The sequence below is a fragment of the Eschscholzia californica genome, unplaced genomic scaffold (assembly GCF_041429995.1).
Source record: "Eschscholzia californica isolate CP2 unplaced genomic scaffold, dmEscCali1.0.p SCAF_4, whole genome shotgun sequence".
Lineage (NCBI taxonomy): Eukaryota > Viridiplantae > Streptophyta > Magnoliopsida > Ranunculales > Papaveraceae > Eschscholzia > Eschscholzia californica.
This window is the reverse complement of record NW_028238461.1, coordinates 54205010-54223015: the sequence shown is the minus strand read 5'-3', so window position 1 is coordinate 54223015 and position 18006 is coordinate 54205010. Positions and strand designations below refer to the sequence as shown.

General features: G+C 39.0%; 2 protein-coding genes across 2 annotated transcripts; one reads left to right on the top strand and one right to left on the bottom strand.

Annotated features, from left to right (window-relative positions):
* The first annotated feature begins 8256 nt into the window (after positions 1 to 8256).
* Positions 8257 to 11857, top strand: LOC147546256 (UDP-glucuronic acid decarboxylase 1-like). The gene is made up of 7 exons (XM_086636667.1): positions 8257 to 9210; positions 9330 to 9477; positions 9598 to 9677; positions 10490 to 10573; positions 10685 to 10759; positions 11127 to 11219; positions 11326 to 11857. Exons 1-7 carry the CDS (start codon positions 8581 to 8583, stop codon positions 11527 to 11529), a joined length of 1314 nt encoding a protein of 437 aa, XP_086492793.1. The 5' UTR covers positions 8257 to 8580; the 3' UTR covers positions 11530 to 11857.
* A 542-nt stretch (positions 11858 to 12399) lies between these two features.
* LOC147546255 (spliceosome-associated protein 130 A) lies at positions 12400 to 17765 on the bottom strand. The gene is made up of 3 exons (XM_086636666.1): positions 14321 to 17765; positions 12897 to 13388; positions 12400 to 12786 (listed from the first exon to the last, which is right to left on the bottom strand). The coding sequence occupies exons 1-3, from the start codon at positions 17333 to 17335 to the stop codon at positions 12649 to 12651; spliced, it is 3645 nt and encodes a 1214-aa protein (XP_086492792.1). The 5' UTR covers positions 17336 to 17765; the 3' UTR covers positions 12400 to 12648.
* Between the last annotated feature and the right edge of the window lie 241 nt (positions 17766 to 18006).

Here is an 18006-nt window from a genome sequence, read left to right as displayed (position 1 = left end):
AGGACATGTGGGATAAGCTTAAGGTCAAGTTCGGTCAAACATCTGCTACCAGGCTTCGTGCCTTGACTTTGAAATGGATGAGATACACTATGGATACAAGTCATAGTGTGGCTGAACATCTTCGAATCATGAGTGCTATGATTCGTGACCTGAAAGCTGCTGGGCGAGAAGTTGACGATGAGGAGCAGGTTCTCAATGTGATCCGTTCACTTCCTGATGAACCTGTTTGCTGGGCTAATTTTAATCTCCTCATGGCTCATAGTGAGCATGTCAAGACATTTTCTGAGATTGCTAGACACCTTGAGATGGAGGTGGAGCGTCAGAAGGCAATTGCGCCTTCACATGTTGCTTTTGTAGCTCATGGACGCGAGTCGAAAAAGGCGAAACATCGATCTAAGCGATCTAAGAAGGCTCGTTTTTCTCAAAACCATGGACCTGAAGGTGGTGTGGCTAAGCAACCAAAGGCAAAAGGCCGTAAAGAGGTTAAAATTGCACTTGTGAAGTGCTTCAACTGTGGAAATAAAGGTCATTTCGCTCGAGACTGCTCGGAGCCGAAAAAGGTACCTTACCATATTGTTACTCATGAAACTTATGTTTGTTCCCACGCATTAGTTGCTAATCACCTTCCTAATTGGATTGTAGATACGGGAGCCAGCAAGCATGTAGTTCATGATCGAGCTGGGTTTGTGGAATACCACCGTGTGCCCGTGGGTTCACAAACTGTTATGTTGGGCAACAGAACCAAAGAAGATGTTCTTGGTATTGGTACATACAAGCTCAAGTTACGAGGGGGCAAAACGTTACTTCTTCATGATACTCTCTACGCACCTGGGGTGCAATGTTGCTTAGTTTCTGTTGTTGCTTTGTTAAAACTTGGTTTTTCCTTTTATTTTCAACTAAACATTTTGGATATTATGTATCATGGCGATTTGTTCGGCCGTGGGTGCATGAAAGACAGTTTCTTTGTACTTGATTTGGATTATGATTCTGATAATAATTCTATGCTTGCGGTTGCTTCTAACTTTGATATTCATTCTGAATCTGTTAAATGGCATGCTAGACTTGGTCATATTGGGCAAGATAGGATGAGTAGACTTGCAAAAGGTGGTCTCTTAGATCAGCTCACTAAGGTTGAGCTACCTAGGTGTGAGCCTTGCTTAGCTGGTAAAGCTACTAAGAAACCTTTTGGCAAGGCAATGAGGGTGTCGGTTCCTCTTGAGTTAATTCATTCTGATATTTGTGGGCCTGTTAATGTTAAGGCACGTCATGGCGCTGTTTATTTTCTCACTTTTATAGATGACTACTCACGATATGGGTATGTGTACCTATTATCGCATCGCCACGAAGCCCTTAATATGTTTAAGCGTTTTGTAGCGGAAGTAGAGACCAAATTAGATCGAAAAGTAAAGACACTTCGAACTGATCGTGGTCGTGAATACCTTTCTGATATGTTTAAAGGGTTTTGTGAGGAAAAAGGTATTCAAAGACAACTCACGATTCCTTATACTCCGCAACAAAACGGTGTAGCGGAGAGGAGAAATCGTACGTTACTGGATATGGTTAGGTCAATGATGGCGCAAGCCAATCTTCCTATCAGGTTTTGGGGAGATGCTTTGCTTACATCAACTTATATTCTTAACCGTGTGCCAAGTAAGAGTGTGTCTACCACTCCATATGAGTTATGGAATGGAAGAGTGCCTTCCTTGGATCATTTACGACCTTGGGGTTCGGCTGGCTATGTGCACAACCAAAACCACAAGTTTGGTAAACTTGGTCCAAGAGCGACTAAGATGGTGTTCATAAGGTATCCTGAGCATTCTAAAGGTTATGTAATGTTCGGTGAACAACCAAACAGTGGCTTGACAGAAGTTGACACCCGCAACGTTGATTTTCTTGAGGATGAGTTCCCAAGTATTGGTGAAATTAAAAAGGATCTTGAGTTGTATGAGTTACAAAATGACTTGGAACTATCTCTTGGTGAGTGGGAGAAATTAGGTTCTAACCAAGGCACCAAGGATAGTGATGTTCCACCAAATGACCGAAATATTAGGAGTAGTCCTATAATTTCGGATGAGGGACGTCTGTCTGCTTTAGGTGATCAACCAGAGATCGAGGTAGTCCCCGTATCTCAGGTAGAACAAGAGGTGTGTCCTCAAGTTTCTGAATCTACTAATCTTAGTGATAGTGGGAGAGATCAGTCCAGCAGTCAGATAGTCAGTCAAGATCCTATAGTACGAAGAAGTGAGCGTGGAAAAGTACCTCGTCGATTTTTTCAGATCGAAGAGGGAGCATTCGTTTGCACTCCTTTGGATGTTGAGGAGCCCACTTCTTTTACTGAGGCTTTAGATTCGCCAAATCATAAAGAATGGATGGATGCCATGAGAGAAGAAATGACCTCGATGGAAAAGAACCATGTCTGGGAACTAGTTCAACTCCCTACTCATCGTAAATCTATTGGAAGCAAGTGGGTTTACAAGATCAAGAGAAAAGCTGATGGGTCAGTTGATAAGTTTAAGGCTCGATTAGTGGCGAAAGGTTTTACCCAGATTGCTGGTTTAGACTTTGATGAGACATTTTCTCCTGTGGTGAGATTTGCCTCTATTCGTCTGCTTCTAGCTTTGGTTGCTCACTTGGACTTAGAGTTGGTCCAAATGGACGTAAAAACTGCTTTCCTTAATGGTACACTTGAGGAAGAAATATATATGGATCAACCTATTGGGTTTGTCTCGAAAGGTCAGGAAGACAAAGTGTGTCGACTTAAACGATCTATATATGGTCTTAAGCAGTCATCCAGGCAATGGTACTTCAGATTCCATGAAGCCATTACTTCTTTTGGTTTCATGATGGTTGATGAAGATCATTGTGTGTATGTTCAGAAAACATCAGAAGGAATCACATTTCTTTCTTTGTATGTTGATGACATACTGTTGGCTGGAAATAACATGGAGATGATCAACACCACTAAAGAGTGGTTGTCCTCTGTCTTTGAGATGAAGGACTTGGGTGAAGCAAGGTATGTCCTTGGCGTGGAAATTATAAGAAACCGTTCTAAGAGACTTCTTGGGTTATCTCAAAAGTCTTACATTGGGAATGTCTTGGAACGATTTCGAATGCATAACTCCAAACCTGTTGATACTCCTGTCGAGAAGGGTCTAATTTTGAGTCTTGATCAGTGTCCGAAAACAGATGAAGAAAGAAAAGAAATGAGCAAAGTTCCTTATGCTAGTGCAATAGGGAGCTTAATGTATGCCATGTTATGTACAAGGCCAGATATTTGTTTTGCGGTTGGCTTGGTAAGTCGTTACCAAAGTAACCCAGGACCTGCTCATTGGCAAGCAGTCAAGAGAATCTTGCGTTATCTTCGTGGTACAAGTGATCTTGTTTTATGTTTCCAAGGTGGAAATATGAGGTTACAAGGATACTCAGATGCGGATTTCAGCGGCGATTTGGATGAGTCTAAATCGACTTCCGGGTATGCTTTTATCCTTGGTGGAGGTGCTATATCCTGGTGTAGTAAGAAGCAAGATTGTGTTGCTTTATCTACAATGGAAGCAGAATACGTTGCATGTTGCCTAGCTGTGCAAGAAGCTATTTGGTTGAAGAGTTTTCTACATGATCTCAACGTCACTCCTAAGGTTGATGAACCTGTAGACATGCACTGTGATAATACTGCTGCTATACAGTTCGCTAAAGATCCAAAGTTTCATAAAAAATCCAAGCATATTAGGAGACGCTTTCATTTTGTTAGAGAGGCTATCAGAAAGAAAGATGTTGTCATTAATTACATACCCACTAGCATGATGGTTGCGGATCCCTTGACTAAGCCAATTCCTAAGAGTGCTTTTGTAGCCCATGTGAAGAACTTAGGATTGCGTAGGTTGTAGTCGTTGTTTATTAAGGGAATATATTTGTAATGGACATGTATTGAGCATCAATGAAATAAATTTGTTTGTTTCTTGGAAATGTTCAATTGTTTAATTAGGCACTTGAAAATGTCACCAGGTTTTATGATCGACCTATTCACACAGGTGATCGCCCTGACACTTGTGTAGTGTGCAGGATGAGACTTAGTCGTATTGGCATTGTGTGTGTGCAATATGGACTACCATCATACATGTGTTGTAGAATTGATAGTCGCCTTAGTATGTCTAAGATGAGACTCAGTGGGAGTCGAATGTGAAATTTCCCGCTTTCACATTAAACCTTAAAGCCGAATAATTGAGTGTCAGATCGTACATTGTGTATGTAGATCGAGTGGCTCAGGTTAGACACTTGTGTAGTATCTAGACTTAATATTCGCATAACATAGAAGAGTGACATGCCCATCTAAGTGGGAGCTATGTTATGGCATACATATCATACTGTATGTGCTTTATGACGACCAATAGGGAGTAACAAAAGAATCCCTACTTTGTCACTGTGTGAAACCTATACTGGACGATGCCCGTTGACTTAGAACTATGTTTTGAAGTTAAGGTTCGATGATGCTACTTTAACATGTTTCCAAAGGGTTACGAAGTGTCGATCCAGCGGCACATGTTAGGAAAGCAGTCAAGCTAAGATGGATTAACATGAGTGTCTAAGGGAGAATGATTCCTATATCACCACCATGACCTGGCCAGGGGTTATACTGTGTGTATAACTAAATGAAACAATATTGCGTATAGGGACTGTGTATGCAATCGGTGATAGTCGGATAATTCGGGGTATCAAAAAGCATGAAAGTGTTATGTTAGTTAGATGGTTGCTTAACGTAACATTGCTTGTTACTTTGTGGTCGCACGCCTTATTTCCTGTATGAAATATGTGATACGTTCTTGTATAGATTGAATGAGTACGGTCTGTATGACCATGAATGAGTACGGTCTTTGTGATCGAGTTAATGTGTATGGCCTGTGTGGCCGAGTGGGAGTTATTAATCATGTTGTAACGGTCACATTCATGGGAATGAAACCGTTTTGTAACGGCCACATTCATGGGAATGAAACGGTCGTAATTAACTCGCTATTTAGTATAGCGGTTACAATGGATTAATTGCTGGCTATTAATCTTTGTGATTAATTGTAGCTATGAGAAACTATATAAATAGGTCTCATTTGTGTTCTTGAAAAACACACAAAAAACTACACTAATAATCTCATTCAACATACTCTAGTATTACATGGTCTAACCATCGATAGACAAGGATTTAAGGGGTGGATATTCCGATTGCTCTAGTAGTGATTCGGACACATACATTGTAGCAAGTCGGCGACGATCGTGGGCAGATTAGCGGCAATTGGACGATCAACCGCTTCCGCACAAAGGTATGAATTAACCTATTATGACCAACAATCTCGATATATCAATGACATGTAAACGACTAACTCAGATCGTAATCGGGTACTGTTAGATCAGAAACTCAAAAACTTATAGTTTATGTCAATATAAGATCAATTCAGCAGCCCTAGTATTACACACTTGCTATTTGCTGATGATCTTATTATTTTAGGCAAAGCTAATTTTGATAATCTAGATACAGTTGTTCAATTGATGGATCATTATGCTAGCTTCTCCGGACAGCAGGTAAATTACTCGAAATCTTCCCTGTACTTCAGCAAAGGAGTGCCCAACAATATCAAAGCACAATTTTTCCAAAAATTAAATGCTCCTCTTATGACAGAGAGAGAGAAATACCCGGGAGCACTTGTGCTCAAAAAATCAAATAAAATAGATAGTTATGATTGACTTATCAATAAAATAGAGAGAGAAATACCTAGGACTACATTAATTAAATCTATTTTGGCCTCCTTTTGCACTTACCCTGGTAATTATCAGTTAATGCCAATTACAATAGTTTCTCACATAGAACAAATAGAGAGATGCTTCTGGTGGGGCCATTCAACTACTGATAGAAAACTTCATTTTATTAATTGAGATATTATTTCCAGCTCTAAATCTAAAAGTGGTTTAGGGATCAGAACCACAAGGGATGTGAACTTGGCTCTTATAGCCAAAATGATGTGGAAATTTCTAACTCAACCTAATGATATTTTGGTTAAACTTCTTAGGGCTAAATACCTTAAGCACACACATCTTTGGGATTAAACTATCCCTACTGGGACATCACATTTTTGGCAAGCTATTAACCATATTAAGAACTCTGTTATAAACAATATTATTTGGCTTATGGGAGATGGATCATCGATTAACATAAAAAAGGATCCATGGATCCCTAATTTATATAATAACATCCCATCGGCTAGCCTTTCTCTCCCAGATGATATTGTGTTTGTTTCAGATCTTATCATACAGGACACACAACAATGGAATATCCCGCTTATTAGTATGTACTTCAATGCCACAGAGGCCCAAGAAATTCAACAAATTCCATTAAACGGTGCGAATCCAAGAGATAAACTTATATGGTGCCCCACAGAGAGTGGTAAATTTACAACTAAGTCCTATTATGCTACAATTAAAGTGAATCCAATACTATCAGCACAAGCTCATGAATTCCCATGGAAGCTATTTTGGAAGAAGAATCAGATAGGGTTATTTCCCTAATAGCCCCCAACTTTGTGACCAGCTTCCCGCCTGGCCTCCTAAATTAGCAAAAATACCCATATGGCCCCCTATTTCAGTTATCTTTAACTTCTGTTACTCTCTCTCCTCCATCTCTTTTTCTCTCTCTGCCAAGTCACGTCACATCATCTATCACACCACATCATCATCTTCTCCGGCATTAGTCGCCGGCCGGCGACCTTCAAATTTTTTTTTTATTCTCTCTCTCTCCAAAAAGAAATAAAATTTTTTTTTTTCTCTCACATCTCTCTCTCTCTAAACTCCGGCGAAGTGGGTTTCCCTTCGCCGGAGTTTAGAGAGAAAGAGATGTGAGAGAAAAAAAAAAATTTGGAGAGAGAAAGAATTAAAAAAAAAATTGAAGGCCGCCGGCCGGAAATTTGGCCGGCCGGCGACTTATGCCGGAGAAGATGATGATGTGGCGTGATAGATGATGTGGCGTGACTTGGCAGAGAGAGATGGAGGAGAGAGAGTAACGGAAGTTAAAGATAACTGAAATAGGGGGCCATATGGGTATTTTTGCTAATTTAGGGGGCCAGGCGGGAAGCTGGTCACAAAGTTGGGGGCTATTAGGGAAATAACCCAATCAGATACTACCTAAGGTACAAAACTTTGTATGGAAAATGATTCATAATGGAGTTCCGACACTTACCAATATAGGGATTCGGGCTTCTCATGTATCGCGAACATGTAAAATGTGTGATTTGGGAGTCAATGAAACAATCGAACATCTATTTGGAGACTGTCTACTATACAAAATTTTACTTCAAATGGCTGGAATACAACATCTACAATATATCACAACAGATCCTATTAGAACATTGGCTACTTTGATTAAAAGTAAGGAAGAAGATGATATAAACTGGTATAAGGTTACTTATCTAATGTGGAATTGGTGGAAGGTTAGAAATGAAGTGCATTTCCAAGGTAAAAGACCGGATTTAGCAAGATGTTGGTGGAATACGAAAGAATCGCAAAGGTATGTTGTTGTTCTTACTCAGAATTTATCTTCTAATCAAGTTGTGCAGGAATCCAACTGGTGTCCTCCTCCTCATGGAGCTATTAGAATAAACTTTGATGGATCTTTCCGAGAAGACAGAGCCTCATGTGCAGCTCTAGCCAGAGATTCTAATGGAGTAATCGTTAGCTCAAAATCAAGATTGATCTCGCCAATATCCCCCATGCACAGTGAAATTTCTGGATTCGATTTGGGATAACCCTAGCAAACGAAATGAACTTATCCTCTTTTATAATAGAGGGGGGTGCTAGGGTTTTGATTGAATTTGTTGTAGCCGTGGATCCTGAAATACCTTGGAGATTATCAAACCAAATCAACGGCATAAGATCAAGGGTGATTAGACGAAATCTAACCATCCAATTCTGCCATCGGAGTCATAATCAGGACGCTCATAATCTCGCGGCTTCGATTATACCCTTCAACAACTAATGTTATTAATTTTGCCCTTCAGCTGTTAAAATTGTTACGGATTGGTCCCTGTCTTTCTTGTACTTTTATGTTTTTTGGTCCTCTTTGTAACGTTTGTTTGATATATGATCATTCTCGCTTCAAAAGAAAAAAAAAACTATTTGGAAAACAAAATTTTGACTGGGAGTCGGGGACTGTTAAATGTTGATCGTGCAATGTTGACGGGATGGAAACTCATTTGTCCACGTGTGTCTCTCCTTTAACTTTTTGCCACGGTTCCAACTTTTAATTTGGTCGCATGTCTGAGAAAGTCCATTTTTAGCGGGTGAATTTCCACTTGTCAAATAAAATCTTCATTTTCTTTTACTTTTCAAAATTTACAAAAATGATTATTTTTCTCTTTCTCTCCCCAAAAACTTTCTCTCTCTACCCCGATTTCGATCTTTCATCTTTTTTGTTAACCCTTTCTTGATCCGCTTTCTCCTTCATGAATTCTTGAAAGACATCAAACCCTAGAAATTCAAGAACTCAACTCTTTCTCTCTATATATATATATATATATATATAAAACCTGAACATTTAGAATTGAAATAATGAAGCAACTTCATAAACAATCAAGTTTGAATCACAGAAGAGATGAAGAAAATCAATCTCATGTTACATCTCCATACTCAAACAAAAACCTAAGAAATTCAAGAACTCTACCTAGATCTCTTTCTTACCTTCTTAAAGAACAAAGACTTCTCTTCGTTCTCGTCGGGATCTTGATCGCTTCTTCTTTCTTCATTCTTCAACCTACCTTATCAAAACTTTCACCTAATGAAACCTATCCAACAAGAACATTTCTTTCAAATCACGAACAGTTTTCAAACCCTAATAATAATCGTGGCGGTGATTTTGAAAACTTTAGACCGGTTAAGGTTGATAGTAAAGTTCCTTTAGGGATTCCTGTGAAGAGATTGAGAATTGTTGTTACTGGTGGAGCTGGATTTGTTGGTAGTCATCTTGTTGATAAACTTTTAGCTAGAGGAGATAGTGTGATTGTTATTGATAATTTCTTTACTGGAAGGAAAGAAAATGTTGTTCATCATTTTGGAAACCCTAGATTTGAATTGATTAGACATGATGTGGTTGAACCTATTTTATTAGAGGTGGATCAGATTTATCATTTGGCTTGTCCTGCTTCTCCTGTTCATTACAAGTATAATCCAATCAAAACTATCATATCCTTTACTCTTATTACTATTGTAATTCTTGTGTTAATTTTTGTGTTATGGTTTTCCTAATTTTGATTAAGAAAGAAAATTAGGTTTTTAAATTTGTTAATCTTAACTGCTCTTACAAGACAAATGTGATGGGAACTTTGAACATGTTGGGTCTGGCTAAGAGAATTGGTGCTAGGTTTTTGTTAACAAGTACTAGTGAAGTTTATGGAGATCCACTCGAACACCCTCAAAAAGAGACTTATTGGGGAAATGTGAATCCAATTGGTGAGATACCCATTTTGATTAGTAGTTTTTCTATCTTGATTGAGATCCAATGAAACAGTAATTTTGTGTATGTATCTTCTTGTTAATGTCATTCACTCATTTTGTGTCTTATTATATTAGGTGAGAGAAGTTGTTATGATGAAGGAAAACGGACTGCCGAAACTTTGGCCATGGATTATCATCGAGGAGCAGGTGTTCAGGTAAACTGGTGTTGGTTTCACATTTTGTATCGAAAACGCAATTCAATATATCTTATGAGTTATGTCAAGCATGTAAATGAATTATACCACTTCAACTTTTGTGACCTTACTATACATTAAAGTTTCTAGACAGAAGATAATTTCTTTGGTTGTAACTTGTTTATTTATTTCCATCAATCAAATTTTGTAGGTTAAACTTGAATGTAATCTTGTTACAGTCTCTTACTAGCTATGTATACTCATTGAACATACGCATTCTTTTTTTGGTTTTCCCTATCACATCAATTCTAAAAGACCCTTTTACTACTAGTCCAACCTTTGCTTAATTTGGAGCTTTACCATACTTAATGGGATAAAGTCTCTTACTAACTATGTATACTCATTCAACATACACATTCTTTTTTTGGTTTTCCCTATCACGTCAATTCTGAAAGACCCTTTTACTACTAGTCCAACCTTTGCTTAATTTGGAGCTCTACCATACTTAATGGGGATTAAGTCTTCAATATGCCCACCTAAGCATATAACTTACTAAATAATACATGAGTGAATCTTAGGGTAATTCTTTTACTTGTTTGGTGATATGCGGGGAAGAATGTATGGATATACACAAATACATGAGTCAAATTTAGATTGCTTTATCTAAGAGAAAATCTTCTTTGTCTGATGATGCTCGAGTTTTCTAGTTTGTTATCTGTATTCTGTAATTCTAAATCAATTATATCTCACCTGAATTTACAATGTCTATCTCATAATATGAGCATACTTCGTAATACGTAACTAACATAACTAACGAGCAAGTTCTCTTTCAGGTTCGTATAGCGCGTATTTTCAATACGTATGGACCTCGGATGTGCTTAGATGATGGGCGTGTTGTTAGCAATTTCGTTGCACAGGTTTTTCTCTCTCCATTCTCTCGAACACTAATGTAAAAATCAGAGTTCAAGGAAAAATAACACAAGTAATTTACAGCATTATCTCACTTATGAATTATGAATCTCTTGCAGGCGCTCCGTAAGCAACCGATGACTGTTTATGGTGATGGGAAACAAACACGAAGCTTCCAATACGTGTCTGACTTGGTATTTCATAGATTGATCCTCTTTAACTGCATTTTAACCGTTCACGTTTTTTTTTGTATTTCCAAGTCCAGGTATTAGTTTCTAGAAGTAGCATGGTATTGGCCTGTAGAGTAATTATTGTAAGTTAGGTTGGCTGTATAAAGTTAGGGTGCCATAATGGAAAAACCCAATTTGTTACAGATTTAATGGATATGGTAAACCTGAAAAGAATATGATGCTTTCCTTTACACAATGATTTTTGAGTAGTTATCTAGCATTTTAGGGTAAACTGCAAATTTGACAGATTCTTTTGATAAAATATGATTACCTATTAAAACAAATGAATCGGATATTAGTTATTACTGATTGCGAAATGTGAACATATCAGGTAGCTGGACTTGTAGCTTTAATGGAAGGTGAACATGTTGGACCCTTCAACTTAGGCAACCCAGGAGAGTTCACAATGTTAGAGCTTGCTCAGGTCTGTTTTATACTGAATTCCATCTTACAATAACTTGATTTACACAGTTTGATTTTCTGTTCATGGCTCGGAATAAATAAATTCATTTTTGCAACTTCTGTATCAGGTTGTGAAAGAAACAATAGACTCGAGCGCAACGGTCGAATTCAAGCCAAACACAGCAGATGATCCACACATGAGAAAACCTGATATTACTAAAGCTAGAGAGCTCTTAAACTGGGAACCTAAGATCTCACTGAGGGAAGGGCTACCGCTTATGGTGACAGACTTCCAGAAGCGCTTAGACAACGATGGTACAAGAAGACTTTAATTACGAAGCAGCCTTGGGTGTACAGTATGAGAGAATTCACCAATTAGTTTTGTTTATTACCTTGGTTTCATTCAAGAAATCAGTCTCATAGGTGCCTGTTTTATTCAGAGATATACGTAAAGGGCGAGAGTTTGTTGTTTTGAAAGTTGTATGCATTTCACAGGGCAATGGTTTTTCTCCTTTTTCTTGGGAAATTTTGTCAGTAATAACAAGAGATTAGACATTCAATATGTAACTGAGATCAGCCACTTGTGCTCTAAAGATTTACATTCAAGAGAGTATTATCATCAAGGCCAACTAGCAATGGAAAAGTTGGAGTTTGTTTTTATCTCATTGTATTAATCAAGCCAAATCAACCATTCATATGAGAATTCTGGCCGGAAAGTGTTCTTGCCTCTATCATTAGCTCGGGTAGTCCCCGTTTCCGGTGTTTCAGTCACCTTTCAATGGCTCCCTTAATGTATGTGCCAGGAAGTGTCTGAAGCTCCCTTAATGTATGTGCCAGGAAGTGTCTGAAGAAGCGAGCTACTCCCCGAAAATGCCCCGCCCGTAGGTTCTAGTGTCGATGGGACTGAGGAACAAAACAAGATCATTTTGTTCCATTTTTAGTAAAATAGTGAAGGATGTTCCATTAGTAATGCCAAAAGGGGGTGGAGGGGATACGTATTTGTTGTTCAGGTCGATCAGAAGGTGCAGAAATAGCTAGAACTGAATGCGGAACTAAATCGAGCAGGTTTTACATGAAGAAGATTTTGCTCAGTGAGTCAGGCGTCATGAGTCATAAAAACAAACACATGGAAGTTCACTTGAGTCAATTTAGACCTTAAGTCAGATATAAGATGCGAGTTATCCTGAAACAAACACAGGAAAGAAAAAAGAGGCTAGTGAAATAGCAATTCTGAAAGAAGATACTAACAAAGTATTGTTTTGGATTTTCTACCAGAAAGCATTACATAGTGAAGCCAAAACAGAACCTCTTCTGTGAACAGAAGTTAATACTAGGTATTTGCTGCATAAAGAACTTAAGCTCAGTACAAATTATTATACAGCAACTATTTAAAACCAGCCGAACTACAACATTTCGATAAGCAGGATCTTAAGACCAGCAACGATTCTTTCTCATATTATCTTGTTTCTGATATCTTCAAGTTTCTTCAGTATTTCACCTGGTGTCCTGTCAAGTTCATCTGCAATCTTCCTTTGCAAATCTGAAGGCAGAGTCGGATACTGCTCACAGAGATCTCCATCGATCACATCCTGCAATATCATAACACAATTATAAGTTAAAAGAGTGAAGTTTCTAATGATAAAACTGTTATATGTATTAAAAAGAGGAAGGTATTCGTTCTCAATATTATTATTAGTACCTTGACAGGGAAATAAGCAGATCTGTATGCCATGTGATCTCGTCCACACAAAGGAGGGTGTTCTTGCCTCATATGCATCTCTAAGTGAGAGAAGAAATCGACATCCTCCCTTGAAGTAAATGCAAGCAGAGCTCCCAAGCTTCCCATTACAGTCCCATAGATGAGACACTCACCACCTCCTGGTATAAGAGATGCTTTTTGCATGCACGTGACGTTGTCGCCTATATGGAACTGGACAATCTCATCTACCTTGTTGGGTGCACCATTTAGCTTTCCTTGTTCCCACTTGATCTTCCCACCAGTTGGATCTTCTTCGATCTCGTCGGATAAATCCTGTGGTAGACGTACAAAGTAGACGTTTCCAAACTTGTCTGCTCCAGCCATGGTGTCAAAATCTATATGGTATGATGCTGTAAGCCATCGAGGGACGCTATCATCTGCAAATATGTATAGCTGGTTTTCATCCCGTCTATATTTGCAGTAATGAAATGACTGTATGGGGAAAAGGCATCACATCATGGTTAGTGTCTCCCAAATGATATTGAAGGATGTAAAGAAGCACAGACTTATTAAGTGATTAAGACAACAAATGAAATTCCATACCAATACTGATTCATACAACATAAATATAACATATTATTCAAAAATAAATGATAATAATACAGACAAGCTAAGGCACTTGATCGTGCCTACAAAAGTGAGTATATGAGTACCTAATTTGCATGGAAAAGCTTCAGCTAAGAACTGTCAATGACGAAATAATTAAGTACTATATATCACGTCAATTAGCGATAGCCGATAAGCTTCTAACCTTTTAACTAAAGCAAACAAAACTCACACTTCAAGTTTGAAACAAAATTAGGACTAAGATCATATCACAACTTTACATTGTAATTAAACAGCTCCTCACCACACGAAGGGAAATACTCTATGTCACCCCTACAATGATAGCTAAGCTAACTATAGCCACACATTTTCCTAAATGACAACATATCCTAATGGACAACATGTCGGAAAGAAAACACGACACTAGACAATATTTATTTCCCCTGCCAAGTTTATTCCAAATATTATACTCCGGCAAAACCGAAGTACCCTTGGGTTGAAAGAAGATGATAAGCCAGCTCTCAGCCACCCCCTATCTAACACATTCCTTTACCCTAGATAAAGACAAAAAAATTCAGTTTTTTCCTTCTAAAAAAAGATAGATTTCTACAATAAAACTGTTGAATTTATTGCTAGTTAGTACTAACCAGAGCGAATATGACCCCGTTATGGACTAGAGAGAAATCTCTGGAAAAACAAAATACAACTTACGGAAACATGATATTACGATAACGAGACATGCAAATTAAACACTACCAGTAAATTTAACACAGCAAGAGAAAGTCTAGAATCGTAAATAACTTTCTTAATTAACATACCTCTTGGATGTCACCCACATAAATCCGGTCGCGGTACGTCTGAATAGAGATGATAGAGTTGGGGAAAAGCTTATTCTCACATTTCCTGAGCAATCTCCTCTTCCCCAGGTCATACAATCTGAGCACTGGTCCAATTCCTGCAAGTAATCTTCCTTGGAACTGGCACAAAGCAAGAGGAACACCTTCCACTTGTGTCTTGTGCAAGAGTTCAAGGCGTTTCCCATCGTCCATAAACCGATAGATGTGAATAAATCCAGCTGAAAAGCTTCTCTTGGGCCAAAATTGCAACCCCTTAGCTGTACCAACAGCTAAAAGAGTTCCATATTCCTTATCATGGAAATTCACAGTGCATACACTAAATGCAGCTTCATTATCTTGAAGCTCAAGCAGACACGTTGTGGTTGCGCTTTTTGGTTCAAGAACTCTTATGCAAGAAACCCACTTCTCTGACTCAGCCTTCGGATAACCGTACTGCTCGTCAGAAAGAGGATCATCCTTCTCCTCGTCATCGGCCCCGTTCTCCATCTGTTCCACATTACCATTTCCATTCTCCCCCATGCCAGCAGCTTCAAAACACTCCTTCCTTGCAGCTTCTCGCTCCTCTGCGGTGAACGCCCCTTGATCACTTTCAATTACTACCAATAACTTCTTCTTCGGGTGTAGAACAAATTTTCGTGGGGTATACCTCAAAGGAATAACTGTCTCATTGAATGTCTCTCCCAATCGCTCAATAGTGAAGACCCTAAGAGCATCCCCAGCAACAGCAACCACACCTTCAGCACACTGATCAGATGAAAACGACGCTGCATACTCGAGCGTTTCATATGAAAGAGGAGTCAACAAGAAATGACCTTGGTGAATATACCCAAGCCAAGGCCTGCTTGACAAGCAAAGCATTGCCTGCCGACCTCTGACAACGGCAGAGAAGAGCTTGGGTGCTCTGAGTCCTAAGAACCGTGAGCGAGTGTCGGAAAGCTGACCTGTCACCATATCAACCACAGTTCTGAAAAGAACTCCATTTTGTAAACCAGCATTAAGGAAAACACTGGCAGGGTGATCAGCTCCATCTTCACCGCCAATTGATGCCTGAACTTCAAGTAAAAGGAGAGATTCTGGTGCTGAAGAAACACTTTGTACACTCAAAACTTGCATGCAATCGTCAGGGTCTAAAGATAAGATACGGATTGCGGGGTCATAGGAACCAACTGCAAGGAAACGGGACCTCTGTCTTCCTTCAGGAACTGGGGCAATGTCCAAGCATGCCACATCTCCTGATGTGTCATACTTCTCCACCTCCATCAATTGACCAGTCATGTCCATCTCAAAATAGATAAGCTCCCCTCCATTTAGAGCAATAACCACTTGCAGCCTGTTTGAGGCGACCTTCACAATTGTTCTCTTCCCAGGAGTTTTCCACTCATTAATACGCCCATCTTCCCTTATATGCCTAATACCATTTGGATGGACTTGCATTAGAGAATCATCTCCCAAAAGGGATACGGCAAGTGAAGGAGTGGTATCCAGAAATCCACTTTCACTAACTTCCTCAACCGTCTCACCAATAGAGAGCACTAGTGTTGCATTAGCAAAAGACACAACAATATATGCATCAAACTCGTCATTTATGTTTTTCTTCACTGTCCAAACAGCATTTGGAATGCCAGGAAGTTGAGACACGGCCATCTCGCTGACAGCCAAACCAGGTCTTAATATCCGTAGGGATGAACGTGGTCCCCGACCACAAAGAGTGAAAATCTGAGGTGTTTCCTCCTCAAACAGGTTAGTAACTTTCATATCCATAATAGACATCAAGCTCTCTACCTGGTCAATTCTAACAAGGTTCTTAAGACCTCTAGGTTGGAAAAAGACTGGCTGAAAACCTTCTTCGGTTTCCATTAGTGTAGCAGACGAAGCTTCAACATCAGCATCTTCTCCAATAGCTTTAAACTGATACAAACCATGGTTTCCAAACTCAGAGGCAGCAAACAAAAACCCTGTTTTAAGAACGCACATTGCTGAAGTAACAGGCATTGTATCAAAATACTTGATCTTTAGCTCAGTAACTCGATCATTATCGTGCTCAAGTGTAACTTTAAAAACATCCCCATACTCTGTCTGTAACAGAAAGAAGAACATGGCCTTCTGCCTATGGGTAGCAGCAGAAACGATGAGGACTCCGCGCTCAGCAGGCAAGTCAGCTCTTCGAGGAATGACAGCCCGCACATCCGGGTGTCCTTGGTTTTTATAAATAACGAAATTCTCGGCACAGACAAGAACACCACTAGGACCATCGCCACCACCCGGAACAGTAACCAGCATATTGGCTCCATTATCGATCGGCTCCGACCATTTCCTAGAGACGTGATTCAGTCCTAGATCGAGCTCGTAAAAGGTAAGATGTTTTTGAGCTTCATTAGCTGCCTGCCCAGTCGAATCTTGATCAGCTTCAGAGTAATCAAGTTCAATTGCAGCGAAAATCGGGTTATCAAAACCACAATCAACACCCGTTATCGAATAAACAATTGTGTGAGACTTGTGAGCTTCTAATGGTGAAGAAATTGTAAGTCTAGCAGCAGTATCTCTATTCAAAACATAAACAAGTTTTTGTTTTTCACAAGCACCAACCATAACAGCACGACCCTTTGGATCAACAGCTAAGTATTGCCCAGGAACAATTCGACGAGAACCCGATTTTCCAAAAGTTTCTTGATGAACTTTATCAAATACATTTTTCTCTTTATTATATTCAAGAATAACAATCCTACCAGAATCAGAACCCACAACAATATAATCTTTCTGTGAACCAGTTAACCTAAACTGAGCTAATGACCTAATTGCTCCAAATACTTCAACTGAAAGAATAGTTTGGATCTTACCGTTTTCATCAGGACGAAGTAGATCGAGAACTTTACCTCTAGCTACAACAATCTCTTGTGATTTCCCACCGACGAAGTTCCCATTAGTAGCACAAACAATCCCAGTAGCTTGTTGGAGTGTTAAACTATAAAGATACATGTCAAAATTCTAAGAGAAACCTTAGAAATCTATAACTTCAGATGAATAAAAACCCTAGAAACTTAAACCATGGAAGGAAATATAAACCTCAGCTCGGAAAAAAAAGGAACTAGTCTAGGGTTTATAGGGTTCAGATTCAATTTTGTTATTCAGAGAGTAGAGAGAGAAGTATCGGAGTAGAATTCGACGAGTAAAGAAAATCAAAAAAAGAACATAAACCCTAGGTCACTGAAACTATACATATTCATTCGTAAGCGTGCAGTTTTATAGGCGCCTCGTTCCTCATTTCCCGACATTGTGAATTTTGACATATAACTCAAAACCAATTAGGTGACTTCAAACTGTGAATTTTGATATAGGAGTAACATTTTTTTTCAATCTCTTTATTAGTTTTCCTCTCACTACCACTATCGTCATCGCTTTTTCTTTCTCTCTAAAAGATAGAGAGGATGATACTAATTCAGTAATTTTTCAATTTCGCTTTGTTAAGTTTGTGGGCATCCAACTCAAAACCAATTAGTAATGAGTGGAGAGGGCCTATACATTATATTATTGGTTGCTAGTTACTTATTCTCCCATGTAGGAATATTCTCACGAGTCCTCTCACGTGTGACACGGTTAATCTAGCACGTGTCTTTTTTTTTGGTTCAGATGATGTGGATCACGTGTGC